Raw genomic sequence first — 17,827 nt, 5'->3', positions numbered from 1 at the left:
GGGGAACTGGGGTTACAGAGAGGTTAACCAATGCTTCTAATTTTTCACTTCTAGGCACACATGAATGATGGTCATATTTAAACTTCACTCTGAGGTTAACTGAGAGAGACACTCACGGCAGGTAACTGGCCTTGGTCTCCAGCTGCGCAAGGTGCCACCTAGCAGTGGTGCTGAAGATGGCAAGACCTCAGTACACCTGTGACCCATTCGTAGTTAAGTAACTTGTCCAAGACTACAAGACTAATTGTAGATTTGAGGCCACATTTGCCTGATTCTTGATTTCAGATTCTGTTCCCTCTCCCTAACACTTTTTTTAAATATTAGTTTCTCTGGAAGCATTTCAAACTAAAGTTATCATCTTGCCTCTAAACCATCTTCTCTCCTTAGTTATCTTGCTGTCTCTATTAGGCTAGGTTCCGTAGATCAGAGCCTGTGACAGGCATTGTTGGTCAAGGTGTTTATTAAGGAAGTAGCCTCAGGAGATAATTTGTAAAGAGACTGAGCAGGGGAGGAAGCCAAGCAAAGATATGGTTTACCTCAAGTATAGCCTGAGCCTGATCCCCCTGGGAGCTCCAGAGAGTGAATGCAGCAGAGAGTTGTTCCTCTTTGAGGCAAGGAAGCTGTCCTTTTGCCCTCTGCAGCAGTCAGTCCATGCCTTTGTGCTGCTCTGGGGGAAGGATGTCATCTTCCAGGCATTCATGGGCAAGGTGGCTCCCAGGGCTGAGGGTAATTCTTGGGAGGAGGGTGTGGCTGCAAGGGAACCCACACTCATAGCAGCCAGGGGGTGGGGACACCAGCCTGGTAAAGGGATCTGACCTGGGCATCCACAGCTGCTGCCACATGATCTCAATCATCACACTGCCATTTATCCAGCTGCCCAAACTAGAAACCTCACTCATCTTCAGTGTCTCTTTCTGTTACATTACACCATGGGGAAACATCTCTTGATCTGTGCTAGAAATTCCTTTCAGAATTCTAGAAACTTGCCTCCTCCATGCCTCTGGCTACTGCTGGAATTGAGGGTATCATCATTATTTTATTCCTGCATATCTGTCAAATCATTATCATTATATCAGTCCATTTTCCTTGGACCTTTCCCAAAGCCCTGCCATTTTCTGCCTCTGTTTTCCCCTCCACCCATCCACATAGTCCCCAGAGTCATCCTTTTTTGTCTGTTTATATCAATTGATGACCTAAAAACACTGACAGCTTTCCAAAGCCAATAGGATAAAATAATGACTTCCATGGCATGGTCAGAAACACTCTTCATAAGTTGGTCCATCCCACCTGCCTGTCAGTACTTCTCTCATTCTCCTATTGCTTCTCAGAGCCACATGTTCATGAATTCTCAGATACCCACTGAGTTTTTGTTGATGAATTAATGAATGAAGAGTGGTGGTTTTGTGCCGAGGTTTACATTTCAGGTTAATATGGAGAAATTGTCTATTTCTGAAGGACTGTCTAAAAACTCAGATACTGGGAGTGGGAGCTCTGGTTCTAATTTCAGGTCTGAACCATGCTACCAGGTGTGGACTCCAATTTCTCTTATGTTCCACTTGTTTTAATTTAAAATAATCTAATTAGTGTCTTTTCCGATTAAGGTTTATTTGTTTGTTTGCCTTTGAAACCTGAGAAGGTCAGAGATTATTCTATAATGATCAGTCTTGCCACTTCTGAATCTCTCCGGGCTCTGCTCCCTACCCCACACTGAACTCATTTGGTTTGGCTTATTTGGGGGATGCAATTATTTCAATTATTTCTTAAGGTGATGCTACTGGTCTTTACAGGAAATAACAAAATAAACAGCCAATCATAACTATTTTTCTGCAGTCCTGGCCAGGAGTGGGTGGGGCTGGTTGAGAGACACAGGGAGTGAAGCTCAGAAGGGAGTGCAAGATGCTGCCCCAGGGCTACAGGAGCAGTGGAAGGGCAGTGTTACTCAGGAGTGGAAAACTGGGCTGAGGGAAACCAGCTCTGAATGGGCGAGTCTGCAATCAGAGGCAGATAGATGAAGAGAACAGATTTGGAAGACTGAGGAGGGCAGATTCTGGGAAGCTTTAGCCGAGGGAGCCAGGAGCCTCAGTCTCGGGTTTGGAGGGCACCAAAGGAGGACTGGATCAAATTGTACCTCTTTAAAGAAAAACTTTGTGTTTTATCCATAGATACCAACCTACTCTTTAGTTAGACACAGCTAACTCCATGCTAGTTAGCTGTGACTTTAGAAGAGTTGTCTGATATTTTCTGGGTGCCGCTATTTTTCCATCCGTGAAATACTGTGGGGCTGTGATAAGGATTACATGAGCTACTGTGTAAAAAAAGTCAAACTGAGAAAGCAAAACAAACACCCCCACAGCAAGAAAAACCCAACTATATTATTATAGGATGTGAATATCTCGAGCATAATGTCTTATACATAATGAATATAGCAGATGTGTTGCTATAATCTTGCCCATGATTTGTATCTTTATCATCTATTTATCTGTCCATCCATCTACCATTATTGGCACCTGGAGTGTACCAATCATGATGTACCAACATTAAAAGGCTTATACAGCCTATGGTGAAGCTGCATGTACCACCTGGGGAAGGCTGACTGGCACTCACACAGGTCCTTGCAGGTGGCAGTAATCTCTTGGGCGAACTACCCAAGTCTGTGATGAAGCCCCCTTCAGAAAGCTGATTCACCAGCAGAACAAGGATATCTATTGCTTAGATGAGTTCCTCATCAAATTCTAAGAGTCTACAGTGTTATTCTCCAATGTTCATTAGTTTGTGATCTGGGGATCCTTTCCCTTTGCATATGCATCTGAGAGCCAGACTGTAATCAGAGGCTTGTTTGGCAGCATGGAATCAAAAGTTGGGGCTGGTGACAGGATTTGAATGTTTAATGGCATCCAGCTTACATACCTAATGCCATGTTCTCCACAAACGGGTGGCAACTGGAGCATAATCAGCAGATCTATCCCCCACTAGCGAGTGGGGTGACCTTGGACACTTTTCATAACTTCTCTGTGCCTCATTTTCCCTTTGTGTAAAATGAAGATAAAGGTAGCGCCTACCTAATAGGGCAGTTGTAAGGAATAAATGAAGTAGCAAAACACTTAACAGAGAGCTCAGTAAAGGCTATGAATTACTAATTACTAGTATTAAATGTCTGTCTTGAGTGTATACTGGTCCTATGCATTCACTTATTCATTCAAAAGATGTTTGCTGAGTACCTATTATGTGCTAGCCTATGAACAATATGGGTGCTGCTCCTAGTGCTAGAGCCTGTTCAGCTATGTTTAATTCAGTATGAGGAGGGGCTTGATGCAATTTGGCAGTGGTGGTGAGTATCTGACACTTTTTTTGTCCTTAGGTTTCAGTCTCAGTAGCCAAATGTGGGGCTGCTGCTTTCTATTAATTTTTTTTTTTTAAGGCAAGATCTCACTCTGTCGCCCAGGCTGGAGTGCAATGGAACAATCTTAGCTCACTGCAACCTCCATCTCCTAGGCTCATGGGATCCTCCCTCCTCAGCCTCCCAAGTAGCTGGGACTACAGGCGTGCACCACCATGCCCAGCTAATTGTATTTTTGGTAGATAAGGGGTTTCATTATGTTGCGCAGGCTGGTCTCAAACTTCTGGCTCAAGCAATCTGGCTGCCTCAGCCTCCCAAAGTGTTGGGGTTACAGGCGTAAGCCACTGCATCTGGCCTCTATTGGCTTTCAGTGAGTCTCAAGTCCATCCAGGTTCAGGAGGAGGGAGATACAGATCCCACCTTTCAATGAGATAATTGACAAATAATTTGTGACCGTTTAATTAAAACCGCTATACTCCTCATCTTCACAAATAGTCTATTTGAATGGTTTTCTACACTATATGGACAGCTTTAAGTCTTACTAAGCAATTTGATCCATTACTTGTTGTTTTCATCATTTAGGTGTGAAGGCAGTCTTACCTCTAGATTTTCGGAGTCCACTTGATTTCATTGTTTATATGTCCCTCATATCAGGTATTGGACTCGATGCTGTTTTGTCAGCTGTGCAACATTTGCCAGGCAGGGGGCAAATGTTTCTTCCATTTTTTAAACAGTCTTCTTTAAGATAAAAAAATCTGACAGGATCATAAAATTCTGCTCCTAAAGCAAGCATTCCACCGAGCTGCAGAAATGTATGACTTCAATGTCACTCATAATTTTAAAACTAAGTGTGAGATGCACTTCAGAAATCTCAGTGGGGCTCCTGGACCTCAGATAGTAAGACGATATCAAACTAGAAAAAAATTAATTGCTTTTGTGCTGCTGCTCCCTGCTGGTATGATTTATTTTAAATTCTCCTGAACCCTGGGAGAAGGAGTTGTATTGCAATTCAGAAACGGTCATATGTTGTTTTGCCCACATCTCTCACAGAGGCACCGAATTCAAAGAAAATGTTTCTGTGGTCTGGAAAACGTTGGATATTGCAACATCTATTTTATCTGACATGGCAGAGATTGAGTTACTCCACTTCAATGAATTTTGTGAGCAACTGAAGTCTACCAGCTTTGAGTGCCAAGTGTTTTAGAAAATGTTTAATTTTTCTGGAATAAGATCTGTCTAAATTGTATTGAACTTATTTCCCTGCTTTCTCAGATGGAGGGTGATTAACCATCTGAAACTTTCCCTCTTTTAGCACTAAAAGTTCTGGGTCTTGGGAAAGCTCCCAGGCTCAGGCAGACTGGGACAGCTAGTTACCTTATAGTTAAATGTGAACTTGATTTCATAGCTTTCTTTTTATTTTATTTTATTATTATTTTTTGAGACAGGGTCTCACTCTGTCACCCAGGCTGGAGTGCAGTGGTTCAATCTCGGCTCACTGCAGCCTCCTCCTCCCGGGTTCAAGTGATTCTCCCGCCTCAGTTCCTGAGTTGCTGGGATTATACGTGCACAGCACCACGCCTGGCTAATTTTTTGTATTTTTAGTAGATACAGGGTTTTGCCATGTTGGCTAGGCTGGTCTCGAATGCCTGAGCTCAAGCAATCCACCTGCCTCAGCCTCCCAAAGTGCTGGGATTACAGGTGTAAGCCACTGCGCCTGGTCTTCACTTTGGAGTTTTCTGATGACTCTATGTCACCACTATGAACTATTTATGTTGAGTGTTGTAATCCAATGATGCTCTCAGGACGGTTGCAGTGTATGGCACTGGCGCCCCAGACCACGGCATGTTAGAGTAGCCAGTTGCTCTACTCGTCCCAGCGAGGAACTACCTGTATTTCAATGCCACCCACTAGGACTTTGTAAGCTGTTTGCACCTGTGCTGCCCAGTGGCCTTGCTGGTTTTCAGGACTTTTCATCAGGTTTTCAGGACTTTTCAGGATGGAGGTCACCACTGTTTGGCTTCTGGATAAGAGGAATCATTGTTCTCAAAATAAGATAATGAGCAAAAAGGACTTAGGACAGAGGCAATAATGATAAATTACTTTTGAGTAGTTTCACTTAGTGGGAAAGAAAACTTGTCTAAAGAAACTTAAATAATAAACTTTGTCTGAAGTAAATATTTTACACATAGCTTAGACCTTCTGGTGGAACAGATATATTTTCCCTACAAATTTGAGTCTATGTACTCATTATCTTAGGATCTCAATTTAATCAGAAATATGATATTAAACCACAGGGAATGTAATTGCCTGAGTTTTGTGTCTCCATCAAGAAAGGAGACAGAGAAAATTTGAGAAAAAGGAAGGAGGAAGAGTTGGGTCAATCCCAGACAGGTAAAAGGGGAATTTCCTGGGGAGGATTCTGATGCTGCAGAGAATATGAGGGTGTAGCTGGGCCACAGCACCATGGGATGAGCCTGCAGAAGAATAGGAAATTCAGGGCCCCTCCTACCCAGTGAAGCTCTCACCTAGATAAAGGGGCCATCCTGGTGTTCTGCTCTCTGGATGACCCACCTGCCTTCTGTCAGAAATGCCTATAAGTTGAAGAGAACATAATAAAACAACTTTGATGCGGAGAAAGATAAAAGAGCAAAAATGCATTGAACATTCTTAGTTTCCACTTAAAACCTATATTTGACTTTTGTTGCCTTCATCCACTCCAGAGCGCTTTTCCTCAAATTGGTTCCTAAGACATTCCTATCCATGTTACTGTGTACCTACTCTATATAAGGTACAGGGCAAAATGTTTTGGGATATGAAGGGATAGAAATAATTTTTTTTCCTTAAGAACCATACCATCCTGTTTGGGAATGATGTGTGTAACTGCAGTGTTGGCTGGCATCATCAGCCTATGCGTACACATGGGGGCATATTTACAGTTGCACCCACATTTTGATGGCTTTGAACTCTACATTGGCCCATGCGTGAACTTAGCTATCTATTAGAGCTTATCTATTCTAGTTAGGGTCTCACTAGGGCCTAGAGAGATGGCATGTGTAGACTGAAAAATTAATAAAGAAATTATTTCTAAGAGGTGTGGCCAAGGTTCAGGAAGAGCAAGAAGGGATGGTGCAGTGTATGCAAGCTAGGAACAGTAGGACCTGTTAACACCCTTAGGCCTGAAGAAATAAAGACAGGAGGGGCACTAGAACCTGCAGAAAGAGTGAGAAAATGAGAGTGAGGGTGCTATATGGAAAGGCCCCTCTGTCAGAAGCTGAGATCTAGTAGGGATGGAAGTGGGGGAAAATACTGTTATCACATCTTGTCTCTCTGCCCCTTCCTCTGGGCTCCTGGTTGTGGCCTCCATTTGTGAAACCAACCAGATACCAATGGGCAAGGAAGTGCATTGGTGCAGCCCACACAGGTCACCTTCCAAGGGCACACAGCAGGGTGGAGAAGGGTAGAGAGTAGGTCTGGAGGGTTAAATGAAAGGTATCCAGCATGATAATTTCAGAGTTTCTTAGATGATGCTCATTTTGTCCTTCCTCTTCTATTCTGGCTTCCTTTGTTTCATATCCATAGCCTGTGAACCCTTCTAAAGACTCTTCACCATTGACACCATTCCTGAGGCCACTAATGCAAAGTCCAAAGCCCCTATCAATAGTATTTTCCTACCACAGGGTTCCTGTGTTAGTCTGGGTCCTCTGAGAAGCAGATGCTAAAACAGGATGAAATGTGCAAGGATTCTATTAAGGTGGTGCCTGTGAGAAAAGATGGGGTTGGAACTGGAGAACACTGGGCAAGCTGCCAGTCTGACCACAGTGAAAGAGAGAGGGGTGGAAGCATCCTAGGTTGCCACATACTCTAGGAAGATTCAGCAAGGTCATCAGGCAGGCTTTAAGGCAAAGTCGCTGTTGGAGGAGTCCTGTGTCTCCTCTGGATGGACCTGTCTTACTATCCTTGCCACACTCAGTCCTTGGCTGGGAGCAGCCTGTAGAAGCGTGGCCTTGGTCCAAATGCAGTGATGAATTTTACGGCAAAGAAACTAGGCCCTTGATCAATTATGCTGCTTGTGATTGGAGATCTGCAAGGTGCATTCTCATGGGCCTCACAGTCTTCCAGGAATTCAGAGCAGTGTTAGAATCCAAGAGAAAGGGGTCAGAGATTAACCCTCTATCCTGACCTCTCTGAGTTTGCATCATAGGCCTGAGTAACAATTTTTGTGCTGAGAATTTCATAAGCACTCATAGGAATTACTTCTTGCAGAGTATTGTCAATGTCTGTGGTGGGCATGGCTACCCTTCTTGGAATAGCAGAGGAATGGCGCTCAGGCTGCCTCCTGAGAAGCATTTTCAGAGACTTGAGCTCAAGGCTTTAGAATTTCTATGTGAAAAAGGCTTTGGAGTATAAGGGGCTTATATTCCATGGACATATCCCAGTGACAGGAATACTGGAGGCTCCCCAAAGCTTCATGTGGTATAGCCACTTTCTCTAGAGTTCTACAACATTTCCTTTTAGGCCTCAAGGCAAGAAATGACCCATTGTCCTTTATTTCTTTTACAAGAGAGCTTGATTGTCCACCACAAAATACCTAGAACACAGAGCACAGAAACCAAAGTCCTGGGTGTCATTAGGACCCCTTTAGTCCACAGTAGAGAGGTGGCTGTCTCCTCCTGAGAAAATTGGGGTGATTTTAGGATGAGGCCTTGATAGCTAGGCTGCCAAAAATACTTATAAATATTTATTATAGGCTATTTAGCCGAGGATAGATGTGGGGCTAATTTATGGAAACCTCTTGTTGAAATAATAAGAAATAAAACAGAAGTCTTAGGAAACTTATCAGGAGACTCTACAACAATATAATAAAATAATCTGATTATATTTCTGTCTCCTCTGCCAGATGGTAAGCAGTTTGAAGGCAGAAACTGGGTCATACTCTTTAAAAATATAACTTTGAATTATCTAAGTGATTCATGAATATCATTTTTATAAAAATAAAAGTTACTAATAATGTTGAAATCTCCTTTGACTATCACCCCCAAACTAGTCTGCCCCCTCCTTCCCATTACCCACATGCCAGGCACACAAATGTCGTTCAAATGATGCTTGTTGACCTGCATGGAAGAGATCTAGAGTGGAAACTGAGAGAAGTTCAGCAGGCAGGCAGGTAGTAGGGTGGTGGGGTGACTGACCCCCTACCTGCCCCAATGTGGCCAAGCACCCTCTCTCTACACCACTAGCTTCAGGGTTACAAAAATTTTTCAGCTTGTCATGGGTTGCCAAACTGTGATATACAGCAGAGTTGATGTAAACTTCCACACTTTCTAGAGGATAGTTTTACTACTGTCATCAGAGTTGTGGTCGTATTTCCATGGCTTTAATCTGGTTTTGCTGGAGATGCTTCTCCAGGTCTACTGCTGGTCCTTGAAGGTGGAGACTCAGGGCTATCAAATTTAACCAAAATCACTTCTCCCTCAAAAGAAAGGGAGGGGATAGAAGATGAGGACGTCAGGTATTGCCAGACATAGACAAACATGATCAGGAATCGGGGGATGTGAATCAGAATGGGCAGTGGGACAGGAACAGAGAAGGCAGATATGGACCAAGTAAGAAGGTGTTGTTGACTTTCCTAGGCCCACCGGTTCAACCAATGACTGAGGCCCATGGTCTGGGTACAACTGGAGGGTGATAAGTACAAGTCAAGGACTTCCTCTTGATTAAAAAAGCAAGGTCAAGAGGGAGGATGAGGAGTAGAAAAATGAGAATCAATCAACCGTTTCTCAGCAAGACTTTGACCAAGTCACTTCCCTTCTGTACTTCTTTAGACCCATACCCCTACAGTGGGTATATGAATAACAGCCCATAACCTGGTATTTACGAGTCACTCTTCGGGATGAAGAGTGAGAGACTGTTCATGAATGGGGATCAGCCCTCTAGTGGTCCTTTCTCTTGAGCCCTCTGTTCAATCACTGATTTACTGGCAAATTCTTTCAATGTTGAATGCCTGTTTGTCTCACTGGGTGAACTTTTACTTAAAATTCTTATCTGGGGCACATGCAGTAAGTGGAGAAAAATGTAAGACACTTTTCCTTTGGTCATTACTAACGAGCCCTGAGGAAAAAGCCTGAGTGGCTTATGTTAATCATTAAACTTGCCCATGGTCAGGTCTGAACTTTTACTCTGGTACACATTTGGCTGGGACACAAACGAGTTAGGTGAGTTATAGTCTAACGTGAGTGAGTTACCTGCGTGGTGGCTGCAGGCTGAGCTCTAACCAGATAACATGGCCACGGATTCTTGACAGAGAGAAATAAGATCACTTAGAAAGAAAGGATCATTTCTCCCTTGAGTCATAAGAAGACAGAAACAGAAAAAAAAAAAGGTACTGTTTGATCCAGAAAAGTCTCTGCTCTCTGTTTTCTAGGTGTTGTATCTCTTGTTAACGTTCTGGTGAACAAAAGGAAGAAATGGGAGATCTATATTAGTGCCTTGTAGCTTTGTTCCTCGATGTCCCAAAGGAGAAGCTGAGAGGGAAGGGAGGAAGAAGGGAAGAGAGAGTGAGAGCAGAGAGAGGAGAGAGAGAGGAGGAGAACAAAAACGTGACTACATAAATGTACACAGCTCTCCTCTGTGGTTGAAAAATTTTAGTTGTGACAAATAAAGAGAGTCTGAATTTATTTTTAAGAAGAATTAGTGGATAGACTAATAAAAAATTACATTTATAATTGACATGAAAAAGATGCAGTTCCAAATGTAGGGTTTTAAGAAAACCAATGTGCGAATGTTTATTTCTATTGTTCTGAGCTTGGGAGTAGGCGTTAAGAAGAAATGTTAAAATCACGTAGCCAGATTGAAAATAGACTCTCCTGTGCTGAGTATATTTTGTCTGTGTAACAAGCAAGTCAGATCTCGTGCTTTTGGACTAAGCAGCAAATACGCTTGGGTACTTTTCCCTATGCAGTAGATGTATTCTGAAAGTTGTATATTTATAAGTTGAATTCTATTTCAAATAGACGTAAAAGTTTGGGAATTTTGCAACGAAAAGGAACACTTGCTGAATCCACTTGAAAATACTGGAATTCCTTTCTTAAATCCAAGTAGCCTCCACACTTACCCTATCTGGTAATGACTCGGGGGCAGGTACATAGATTATTTGTTTGTTTTCCCAACTTTTAGTATAGTGCTTAGCATGTAGTAGGCATAAAATAAATGTTTGCAGTGTTGGATTATATAGAAATGATTATAGATTTCCAGCTGTCTCAATCAGAACATGCCAGTAAGGTAAGTTTATTGCAAAGTTTTTGCAGATTTTTTTTTTGGGGGGGGAGTATATTGTAGCTTTTACATTTTCAGAAATGATGTAACTTCTTCTGCTAATCTCAGTGTTTTCTTAAAAATATAAATTAAATGGCCAGGTGTGGTGGCTCATGCCTTTAATCCCAGCACTTTGGGAGGCTGAGGCAGGGAGATCACTTGAGGCCAGGAGTTCAAGACCAGCCTGGCTATCATGGTGAAAACCTGTCTCTACAAAAAATACAAAAATTAGCCGGGCGTGGTAGCGCACACCTGTAATCCCAGCTACTCAGGAGGCTGAGGCATAAGAATCACTTGAACCTGGGAGGTGGAGGTTGCAGTGAACTGACATCATGCCACTGCACTCCAGCCCAAATGACAGAATGAGACCCTGCCTCCCCACCACACACATACAAAGTGTGTGTATGTAGGTATGTATATATATATTAAATATATTTATATATTTATATGTAATAAACAAACATAATTAAATATATATATTAAATGTGTATTTAGTAGTACGTGTGGGTGTTTAATTCTGTAATTTTCAAACTCTCAGAAAATTTCAGAGGCACTATTTTTAAGAGGATTTTGTCGATGCCCTCTGCCATGAGGTGTTGGAGGCCCCAACCCCTTCCCTAGAGCAGGCGTCAGGGTGCGAAGGCATGAGTTTTCCGCCAGGCTTCCATGGACTCTGCTGTCCCACATGAGAGTGAAAGCTGTTCATCTCAGATTAGGTAAACCCAGATTTAGGGTATTTAAATATGTCCTCATCCACTCCAGTGTACTGAGCCCTGTGTGGGACCTTCACACTTTCACACTAGAAAGGCTGTGGAAACAGAAGACTGGTTCCTGGGTCTCTTCAAGGAACCTGCCGTCTGGAAGAAGAGGCCTCTGTGTGCCACATTATCTGGTCTAGGCTTTACAGCACCGAAGCTAGAGGTTCAGGGGGAAGGTGGTGAGCACCGGAATGGCGGAGGAAAGAATCGGCGGAGGAGGGGCTCCTGAGTAGCACCACGAAGGGGCGCCAGGATCTCCTGAGGCCACGGAGAGAGTTGAGGGGATCCAGGAAGGGACCAGCAGGGGCCAAGGCAGAGGCTGATGTGTGGAAGGCTTGTGTGAGTGACGGTGAGAACGGCGTGTGGCTGCAGTGCAGGGTTCAAACTGGAGAGCAGCACGAGGGAAAGCTGGAACGCCAGCACAGGGCAAAGCGAAACAGACCCCACCCTATCATGAACTGGAATTTTAATTTCTAGAATTCTTTTTAAAACGCAGCTTCTGTTCAATAATGAGTTAATGAAAGAGGTTCTTATTATTTATCCAGCTTAAAATAAGTTGGTGGGACATACATACAATAAGCTGGCGGGACAAGGGGGGCAGAGTGGGGATGATTTTATGCAAGGTTCTTAGATGATCCTTTTCTCCTGAGCTTGGAAAAATGGTGGGTCCATTTGAAGACACTTAGGCCATGTTTATCTCATCTCCTTAATTTCCCAGGTTTCAGTACAGCGGAATAATAGTATGTAAACAAAATGATAATTTTTTTTACTTTTTTTTCTTTTTTTTATGAAGCACAAAAGCTATGCTGCTCCAATCAAAACTGAAAATGCTTTTAATGTCTGAGCAATCTTAAGAGTATTGATTTAAGTAGACAGGATGACTGCCTGGCTGATCTCTCTGATGAGTATCGAAGTAGTACTTTTGGCAGGTGAGTAGAATGTGTTTTGAAGGAGTTATAGGTAAGAACACAATAGGTTACCTTGAGAGCTATTATTGAAACTTAAAGTATTATTTTGGTTGTATACCATAAATATATGCATTTTTAACTTGCCAATCAAAAAATTGAGTTAAAAATACTGTTTTCAGAGGAGGTGTTAAGGTATTTGCTTTTGGGTTTAAATTATCTGTTGAATAATTGTTTTTTTTTCTGTTTAACAGCTGAGGTTATATACTGAAATGTTATGACTATGTACTTCAATTTTTAATGGTCAGTGAAGGTTATTGTTATAGTGCAGAGCTTTTAATAATAACTTATAACCTTTCTTTTATAATTCCTTTTGGGCTATGTGATGTAATTCTTTTTAGATTTTGCTGTCTGACCTTCCCAAAGAGATTAACTTGTCATAATCATTAGACTGCTTGTATTATCTCAAATCATCTGTTCAATTTTCCCTGTGAATTTGGTTATCCTCTGTATCTTTTTATGGCATTTGTTTTGGGGCTTCTTTTGACAGAAGTATCTAATCATCTTTGGAGGATGGTCTAGTCTGGCTGAGGCTGCCATAAATGGTTGTGCTAATGTGACATGGTTCCCCACCACCCTCAGATGTGAAGTGCATCATGAGAATAACTGTACATGGAAGTCCTGGGCTAGACACAGTTTCTGATAAAGAAACTATAAATAATTATGTCAGTAACACTTTCCTTGTTTATTACCTCACTGAGCAGCTGAATGATTTTTGCTGGCTTCCCTAACTTGGCCTTTCCTTCATCAAGGCATGTCCAGGAACGTCTTCAAAGATGGAGGGATTAAGGCCCATGCTTAGCTGGCGATCTATACAGGAGAATCCAGTCTAGCCTAGTATATAAATTCTATACTGCTTTTTTTTTTTTTTAAACAAAAGGAAATTCCAGCAATGATCCATGCTTCACCCCCTCTCTAAGCAGGCGAGGCAAAAATCTAGGGAATTTTGTATTCATTTGGGAAGTCATTCTGATCACGAGGGGAAACTGGTATATTAAGCAGCATATTAAGCAGGAGAATTGAAATAGGAACAGCTTCTCTTAGGTTGGTGCAAAAGTAATTGCGGTTTTGCCATTAAAAGAAATGCAAAACAGCAATTGCTTTTGCACCAACCTAATGGAGGTCCTTTTTTCTCTCCAGGACTGGAAATAATTGGTGATCTTTGCAGGGAAATATGGCCACCTGATTAAAGAGTGGGAAAGAGAGCAGAGAGAGATAGTATGGGTTTCATTAGGACCCAAATATGTCCTTCAGGCTCTTTCCAAAGGAAGTAGAAATTCAGAATTGTCCTGATGAATGCAGGGTTTTTGAATGTCTAAGATGAGAAGAATTGGTCAAAATTTTCCTTAAAATGGGGCTTCTGATGATGTGTTTCCCACACCAGCAGCATCTGGTTAGAAATGTAGATTCTTGGGCCTGCCCCAGACCTACGGAACCAGAAACTCTGGGGATGTGGCGCAGCAACCCGTGCTTAATCAAGCCTTTCTGGTGATTCTGATGCAGGTTAAATATTGCTTAAAATATTGGGGAAGGTAGTGGTTTGAATCTGACCTTCAAAACCAATGTTTTTTTCACTTACTTACAGTACCTCACCTGAGTTTACATATTGAACCTGAAGAAGGTAGCCTTGGAGGGGGAACGTGGATCACAGTCATTTTTGATGGTAGGTTGGGGTTTTACCAAGTGCACGTTTCTTATGTACTGACCCACAATCCTAAAGCCTACGAGTCTTTGGTTTTCTTCCTTGTCTAAGGGCAGGTGTAAAAGTGGGCCTGAAGGGCGATGAACAGACGGACCAACTTCTGTCTTTCTAGATACTGGCTTGCTAATGTCACAGAAGCAAAGCCCAGCATACCATGACAACTCTGTGTCCACTTTCCCATTCCAGGCTGTGGGATGGGACTCTGGGATTTCTACATGAGATGATATGGAAGTGTGTAGCATAGTGCTCAGCAATGCATTTCCCAGAATCTTGGCTATCTTCCTTAAAGACAGTCCTCTACTTGGGAGCTTCTGCACCATTGCTTAGCATATCCATCCCCAGCAGAGTAAAGAGTAAATCTGAGGGCTGAAAAATTCTTTTCTGGATTTAGGTGAACCTGAAGAGAGAAAACTCTTTCATAAAATCATAAATGAGAAAACTTGTTTATACAGCAGCTATGAGGAAATGAGGAGTATTAATTTAATCCTTGGGCAAATTTAATGTCTTACATTGCCCCCAGGATCTTAGCACAGTTTCACACTGTCCTGTGTCGATGACAATTCTATGCAGCCTGCGATTTCTTTCCCTTGTGTTAGGTTTGGAGTTGGGTGTTCTCTACCCCAACAATGGCTCTCAATTGGAGATACACCTGGTGAACGTGAACATGGTGGTGCCCGCACTGCGGAGTATCCCCTGTGATGTCTTTCCTGTTTTCTTGGATTTGCCTGTGGTGATGTGCCAGACCAGGTATAACTGTCTAGGAATAGGAAGACCAGACAGGATGAGGGATTTTTGCTTATCTCAGTATCTTTTGGTGACATATTAGAGCAATTTTTGCTGTGATTCAATTGCCAGCCGTAGTTGTTAAAAAAAGTTTCATGTGAATATACTTTCTAAAAGGTCCCTAGCTGGGATCTAGAGCTTAAGGGAGGATGAGAGTATGGGGAAGAATTTTGAGATATTCGTAAGGAGGGGCTGGATTGTGTTTCCATTTGTTTTTTTTTTGCAAAGAGTTCTATGGCTATTAAGATTTTAATAAATGGTGCCATTTTGCCATTGCAAATACTCATCTTTTGGAATAGGCATAATTGCAATGATTGCACATAAACCCCAAACTGGTTAGAAAGGAAATTTGCTTTAGGCTCTGTTTGCTGAGTTTGACATTACCTCTATTTAGAAAATATTTTTATAAGACTCCAGGGAATCTGTTTTTCTACTCAACTTCTTGTTGCCCTGTGAAATTTAGACTAGTTCATGTTCATTTTTATTTACTCATGTCTTAGGCATGAGTAAATAAAGTGCGTACAAGTAGATGATTGATTAAGAGAAAAAAAACACTGTTATTTCCTTTTCTTTTCTGTTCTCTCTTTGAGGAAGTCTCCCCCTCTTCCATGTTTGACTATGGAAATCACCAACCATACCACAAATGCCACCTCTTCCCTGAACATTCAACTAAATTAGCTTTCCCTTTTTTGAAAGGAGAAGGAATAACTTGTAGTAATTCATCCACAGGGTGTATATGTGTGCACCCACTCTTTTTCGTGCGATTCATCACCCCTGAAGGGATTTTTTTTTTTGTAATTTACACAAAGGTACAGCATGTGTAGCCTTAGTGACCCTGTGCCTCAGCTCTGAGTTTCTCATAACACTTACGCGTCAGTTACCCACTTGTCAGACTCATCCTCACAGAATTAAGTGCTTTGAGGGCAGAGGATGTGTTTAATCTCACCATTGTAGTCCTCATGATGCATTGCGCAATACCTTATGAGTAGAAGATGCTCAATAAATGTCTGTTGAATTTAACATTTTTATACCACTACTATTGGTTTTAAAACTGGGTTATATATTTCCCTTAGGTTTTATGGCACATTTGGGCCTAGATATTCTGCAAAGACTTGCCACGAAATAAGTTAAAGCTCTGGAGATTTACTTGTCCTATCTCCTTTATCCCAACATACTAATGATTTTTGGATGCACCATTGATTTTATGTCATCTTTTTAAAGAAAAGAAATATGATACTATTAAATATACTAATTGATTGGAAGACAAATATCAGATTCAATTAAGTGTGAAAAATGTACAGTTTATCATTAACAAAATACTGTCTTATTCATCATTATCATAAAAACATGTACATAATTGTTTTCTCTAAAACAGCCATTGCAGCATCAAAAGCAGCACTTCACAATCAAAATATAATGTGAACACAAACGTAATTAAAAATTTTCTATTTAGCCACTTGAAAAAGTCGAAAGAAACAAGTGAAATTAATTTAATAATGTATTTTATTTAACTCAACATATCTAAAATATTATTTCAATATGTAATCTATATAAATTAATAATGAGATACTTTATATCTTTTTTGCATACCAAGTCTTCAAAATTTAGTGTGCATGTTATAATCATGGCATATCTTAATTGGGCCTACCCACATATCAAGTGCTTGATAAGCACATAAGACTAGTGGCTAACACAACAGACAATTCAGATCTAAATATTTAAGATCATACTAAAGATTTTGTTGGGAAGGTTTGGAGAGGAGGCATGTCTTAAATATGGCTTCTTTCTTATTCGTCATATTCTTCCTCTTACAAAAATCAACATGCATGTCAGCATCAGGTGGCAATGAAGCCACTGCAATATTTGTATAAAGAGGAGAGAAGATCCAAGACTCTCTGTTTTGATGGCTACATGAAGTGTTTATGGGCTGCTTGGACAATTATCAGAAAGAGCCTAAATTCAAGCCCCACTTTGCCCTTAAGCTTTGAAGCTCATACATATAAGTCTCTCAGTTTTTCTGACATTTTTTACAACATGGAAATGGGGAATAGATTATCAAAGTCTCTTCTAATTCTTAAAGTCTGATGAACCTATGATTTTGAGAAACATGACATATTAAAAACAATTCAGGGAGTTTCAACACAAAAAATCATAACTTTTTTTTGCTGAAGGACCCAGTTCTTAAAGTCTAATAATTATGAGTGGATCAAAGAGGTGAAAGGTGACTGATAGGAATCCTTGGTTAGCTCTGTTTTACAAATGCAGGGAGGAAATTTGAAGTGGCAAGTGGGCTGCTAGCTTTGGGAATTCATGGTTTTTGATTTATAAGGATTTCCACTTTCTGTCCTCAGATCTGTGCTGTCTGAAGCACATGAGGGTCTGTACTCCCTGGAAGCATACTTCGGGGGACAGTTGGTAAGCAGCCCAAATCCAGGACCACGAGACAGCTGTACTTTCAAGGTGGGTTCTAAGGCCGGAGGAAGGTATGTTTACATAGCCTGAGGGTGTGCTTGTGTTATTGAAAGGCAAATTGTAAATGAGCCAGAGTGTCTGCTTGACCGGGTTTAAAAAAATCGTGGATGGTAATGACAGAGTTCCTTAGATTATACTAATGAAAGATGAATTTTGAACGTTTGTATGACAGCCTTTAGCTAAATGCTTTATTTACATCATTTAATTCAATGCTCACAATTTTATGGGGTATTTACTGTCCTGTTTTTACAAATGAACAATCTGAGGCTCAGGGAGATTAAATAATTTGCCCATGTCATCAGGCAGTAAATGGCAGAACCAAGACTTCAACTTGCATCTGACTCTAAATTCTCATCTAAATAGAAGCCCATAGAGGGGCCACCAAGATTACGTTTGTGGATCAGTGTTTCGTTTTACAGCTCAGATCATGCTGAGTCTCAGCATGTTGAAGAGACTCAAGGCCCCATGTTCCTTGGTGAGGAGACCCAATTTCTACCTC

General features: G+C 41.4%; 1 protein-coding gene across 1 annotated transcript in view; it reads left to right on the top strand.

Annotated features, from left to right (window-relative positions):
* The first annotated feature begins 12,283 nt into the window (after positions 1-12,283).
* Positions 12,284-17,827, top strand: part of PKHD1 (PKHD1 ciliary IPT domain containing fibrocystin/polyductin) — a 462,062-nt gene continuing 456,518 nt past the window's right edge. The window contains exons 1-4 of the mRNA XM_055263099.2: positions 12,284-12,335; positions 13,957-14,034; positions 14,670-14,820; positions 17,208-17,316. Coding sequence (XP_055119074.2) covers positions 12,284-12,335; positions 13,957-14,034; positions 14,670-14,820; positions 17,208-17,316 — 390 coding nt within the window. The remainder of the gene's footprint in view (positions 12,336-13,956; positions 14,035-14,669; positions 14,821-17,207; positions 17,317-17,827) is intronic.

This window comes from Symphalangus syndactylus, chromosome 23 (genome assembly GCF_028878055.3).
Source record: "Symphalangus syndactylus isolate Jambi chromosome 23, NHGRI_mSymSyn1-v2.1_pri, whole genome shotgun sequence".
Classification (NCBI taxonomy): Eukaryota; Metazoa; Chordata; class Mammalia; order Primates; family Hylobatidae; genus Symphalangus; species Symphalangus syndactylus.
Note: the sequence above shows the minus strand (reverse complement) of the source record. Positions and strands in the feature narration are given on the sequence as shown.